Source organism: Limulus polyphemus, unplaced genomic scaffold (assembly GCF_000517525.1).
Source record: "Limulus polyphemus unplaced genomic scaffold, Limulus_polyphemus-2.1.2 Scaffold1165, whole genome shotgun sequence".
Taxonomy (NCBI): domain Eukaryota; kingdom Metazoa; phylum Arthropoda; class Merostomata; order Xiphosura; family Limulidae; genus Limulus; species Limulus polyphemus.
In genome coordinates this window covers 326602-331341 of record NW_013666775.1, presented here as the reverse complement: position 1 = coordinate 331341, position 4740 = coordinate 326602, and the positions used below count along the sequence as shown (strand labels likewise).

Sequence of the window (4740 nt, the reverse complement as noted above, 5' to 3'; positions counted from 1 at the left end):
AAAACCATCTTGTCTTCCATCGATGAAGTTCTTCAGTAAAAATATCAGAAAATGGCAAGTCTTCCCTATAAAAATCTGTGTGATATTAGAGATAGAAAACATTTGTGTGAGTTTTGATGGCATAAGTTTCTGAATTGATGCTCCTTGATTTAAGCATAGATCAAATCAGGAGAAAAGGTTACTGATAATGTGGTAAAGAAAAGGAATGGTTACTGTTTACTTAAGTAATCTGTCACGGAACTATATTTTGCATTTGTACGTTGGGCTTGTCGTTGACTAACTTGTGGCATGCTAACATTAATAAGTGGACTTGTTTGCAACATTACTGCTGTGCCTGAAGATGCGATGTGAATATCATCTACCTTTGCTCTTAGTGAAGTCAGTTCTTTACAACATTGTTCTGTTTGAGAAACACGAGAAACGAAAACTCGTGAGAGCCCTCCCCATCGTAGGTGCGTGTCGAATGCATCAAAATAGTTGTGACATATCTTAGCCTTAATAATTTTGAACTTAATCCAGGAATTACAATACCTGAACTTACCGGAGATTCTTAAGACGTAGTATAATATAAAAGTAAACCTTTATTATGTTATCTTAGTAATTTTGTTTTATTCTCTACATAAAGTTGCAAAACAGGAAATAATTAAACACAGAAATGTCGCAAATTTGGCATGAACAACAATTTATTCATAAAACAAAATAGCCTGTAGTAGCATTTACAGCCAAGCTATTGCCAAATTAAGCAGTAAACATCTGGTGCATTTTTATACAAAATTATTGATTACTGTCACACAACTGGGTAGGGTTTCTACAGAACTCTGCATATTTCAACTGGTGCCCTCTAGAAGACACATTAAATCATGACAAAGTTATACAATACACATCATAATATTAACAATTAAATAAATTATAAAGAAACTTGAATATTTTATTAACCAATTTATCGTATTCACAAAAGTTACATTGAACTTTTTGTATGATTTACAGAATAATGACATTTCCTTTTTCATAATTTCCGATCTTACTGTTTGTTTGCTTAATGACTCATAACACCACTTAAATTATGAAATATTTTTATAATCAGTTATAACGTTTATATGAACTGTATAGGATTTAATTATGCTGATTATACTTAGTTAGCTAGGAATGTTCCATATTACTTGTAAGGAATCAATTTACCCAACGTTTTTTCTCGAGGTAATGAGATATTTCAACTTTTTTCCTGGTTTTAAACTCCCATTCCTAAAATAAATGTAAATGTATTTTTTTTAAAAGCATAATAAATTTTGTTTTGTTATTGTATTAATGAAGTAAGATATCGATTTCATTTTTTGATATATATATATGAATGTTTTCACGCACATACATAAAACTAATTATAGCTGGTTTGTTTATGTACTACAAATATCTTCACTCTAATTTCCCATTCTTTCTGCTGTTATAGAAACTTAAATACAAATACAACCCACAATGTTTCCAACGTCAAAATCTCTGGAAATTGTTATACACATAAACGTACATCGGTAGATACAATAGATGTAAAATCAATATTTTTATAAATAAAGAAAAACAGTCATTAATATATTTTAATAAGTTTATGGTATTCTAGTATTATAATTATATGACTACCGTTTCGTTTGTTTGTTTGTCTGAGTGGCGTTCTTCTTTATAATTGTTCTTGTTTTGTAAAGTTTCATGACAAACTGCGTGTTTTAGAATTTGTTTTTAGACATAAAATAAAACTCAGAAATAAAAAAATAGTTTGTTTATATCCTACATAATTAAGATTAGATTAATAATTTGCCCCCTTATGTCTTCCCCGTGAATTGAACGGGTGCAACAGCTAGTACTATTATATTAGGTCGTCAATAAATTAATGTCGCATTTTGGGACACTTTCATCAACCATCAACTATAACAGTTAAACGAACCGCCTAAACGTCACGTTAGTGTAGCCTATATAATGTGTAAAGTTTTAGTATACTCTAATCTCTTATAGTGATGGCTCACGACGAAACACACATTTGTAATGTGATGCTGTTTGAATATAAGAAGGGAAACAGCGCCTCTGTATTTACAAAGAATATCAAAGAAGTTTATGGAAATATTTTGAACGTTCGTAAGTGTCAACGATGGTTCAACAAATTACGTTCAGGTGACTTCAGCCTTAAAAACTGTGATGGCAGGGCCGACATGTTGGAATTGATATTGATGCTCTGAAGACGCACGCTTGTTGAGTCTAACCCAAGGCAACATCCTCGTGGAATGGCCCTGAAATTGCATGTCTCTCATGAAACAATACGTAAACATCTGAGGAATATGGGAAAACTCCATAAAGAAGATGTTTGGGTGCTTCACGAATTCTCCGATGATGTGATTATTTTCCAATGTGTGAACGTTGCTTCGTCTCTTCTGGCGCGTAATGCGCGTGAACCATTTTTGGATAGAATTGTCACCGGTGATGAAAAATGGATTCTCTATGCGAATATTAAACGCCAAAAACAATGGCTCAGACCTAGACAAAAACCACTTCAGGCCCCAAAACCTGGACTCCATCCGCAGAAAGTGATGCTTTGCATTTGGTGGGACATCAAAGGAGTAATTCAGTTCGAACTCCTCAATCCACAGCTTTAGAGATCACATAATATTGAATTTTTTAACATCCATAGAAACATTATACTATTTTGCAAAAATCCGTTCCATTAGATAATCTGTATCATATTTTGAGAAAAAAATGTTATCTTACGAACAGAAAATTTGGGAATAAAAGCAAGGGAGACAGTCAAGCCATAAACTCAGGTTCCAGTCCTGGTTGTCTCATTCTTTTTCCAGGCTATAGAAGAGTTGCAGTACGTACGTTAGCTACATTATATAGCACTGACACAAATGTTTAATGTTTAACTGTATAAGATAATCTTACTGTAAAATAGCAAACAGATATGCCAATGCTAGATTCAGGTAAATTAATGCTTACAGTAGATAAAATTATACTCGCACCCATTATAAGCAACTGAACAAACAAATTTCTTGTTAAGTTTCAGTACTTAGCAAATAAAACACATGCAACAGAATGGTTTGTTAGATGCTGTCTTCAGGAATAGCTTCTGACTTTTGTTGTCATCTTTGTATTTCAGATACTCTTCTGCCTGGGGTCCCAGTTTGACGCATTTACTATTGTCTTCACCACAATCAGCACATCTCCCTCTGATAAAATCGTTCCAACACTTACATGCAATCCCTACTGGTGTACATTTTTTATTTCTTAAAGCTTCAAGATAATAATAATCGATGGCTCTTACATGATCACAGCGAATAAGTCTTCCTTCATCTATATAAATAAATAAGTTCTTTTGTAGCCAAATTAGGACTAAGCACATTATCCAGATAGGTTGAATGTTAGACAGAATATTAGGAACTAACAAAGTATAGTAACAATATAAGGATAAATGTTTTGGTCTTAAAGACCTTTCATCTAACAATACGGTGGCTATAATTATAGACTATTGCTCTTCTGTGCAATTTCACCGGAGGAGGTTTTTTGCGCAATTCACTGAGGTCAATATTGTGTCCCTTCTGTTTACATGTTTCCCAAAGCCCATCGACTGCGAGTGGATAATGATTTCCTTGGGCTCGTTTGAGCAACCCAAAGGAGCATCCCTGCAAATGGCATCATGCGGAGAAACTGCTTTATTGACTTGGATGTTCTAATGGCACCCACTCCGTACAGGATTGGTATTTCTTCATGGATCTACACTACAGATGCCTATTTATTTCATAATCTTAAACTTCACATCTTACATACTTTGATACTTGCGAAATAGGAAAACTTTGTGTCAGAAAGTGCTGTAATGTCACTCTTCCAAAAGGGATCTTGTTTAGGTGACATTTGCATAAGAACAATGAGACTATATATGGAAATTGTCACCATATATTCCCTGCAACCTTCTGCATATCCAAAGTGATAAAATAGAGTGTATGAATGTCGTGTTCCTAAAACAAAAGGTAAAATAATTTTAAGAAACAGGTTTGGTGCACATTTTGTTTAACAACTAACTTAGAACTCCATTTTTAAAGTTTTAAGAGGTGTGTATCATTTTTTAGATGTTTAACTTATAATGTTTGTTTGTAATTAAGCACAAAGCTACACAATGGGCTATCTGTGCTTTGCCCAACACGGGTATCGAAACCCGGATTCTAGCGTTGTAAGTCCGCAGACATACCGCTGTGCTACTGGGGGGCAACTTATCATGAAATAATACGGGAATGCGATTTTGTTTCACCTTTTTTAAAAATTATTTTTGTTATAAACCAAGAAATGATAAGAATATTTTTAAAAAATGAAAAACTTCTTCGTTAACCCTGCGATTATGAATGAATTCAACAAAATGTCACGAGTTCACATAAGCAGCTTTGATATAATTTTTCATTGTTGTTGATTTAGTTCAGAATTTTTAACCAGAGAAAAAACTCTCAAACTGATTGAACTTACTTTCATTGCAACCTTTAGTTTTAAGGAAAGCTAGTTCTCAGCGATGCTGAACTAGGCTTAAACAAAAACGTTGGTTATCTTTATCTAATGTAAAATGTATTACTGGTCATCATGAGTTAGATTCAATTACACCTTTAGTGATTTACGTATGCTTATAGAGAAAACGTTATTGCTTTTTATGAAGTTCTATTTTATTGTTAATTTATGTGTACAGGTCAACAAAATCAGACATATATATCCTTAAATAGAAAA

General features: G+C 33.2%; 1 protein-coding gene across 1 annotated transcript in view; it reads right to left on the bottom strand.

The window, feature by feature from the left end:
• Positions 1–1179: 1179 nt before the first annotated feature.
• Positions 1180–4740, bottom strand: part of LOC106462433 (amiloride-sensitive sodium channel subunit gamma-like) — a gene marked incomplete at its 3' end in the record, with an annotated part of 68310 nt that continues 64749 nt past the window's right edge. The window contains 1 exon segment of the mRNA XM_022389700.1: positions 1180–1242. Within this exon segment, the coding sequence (XP_022245408.1) occupies positions 1180–1242 (63 nt within the window).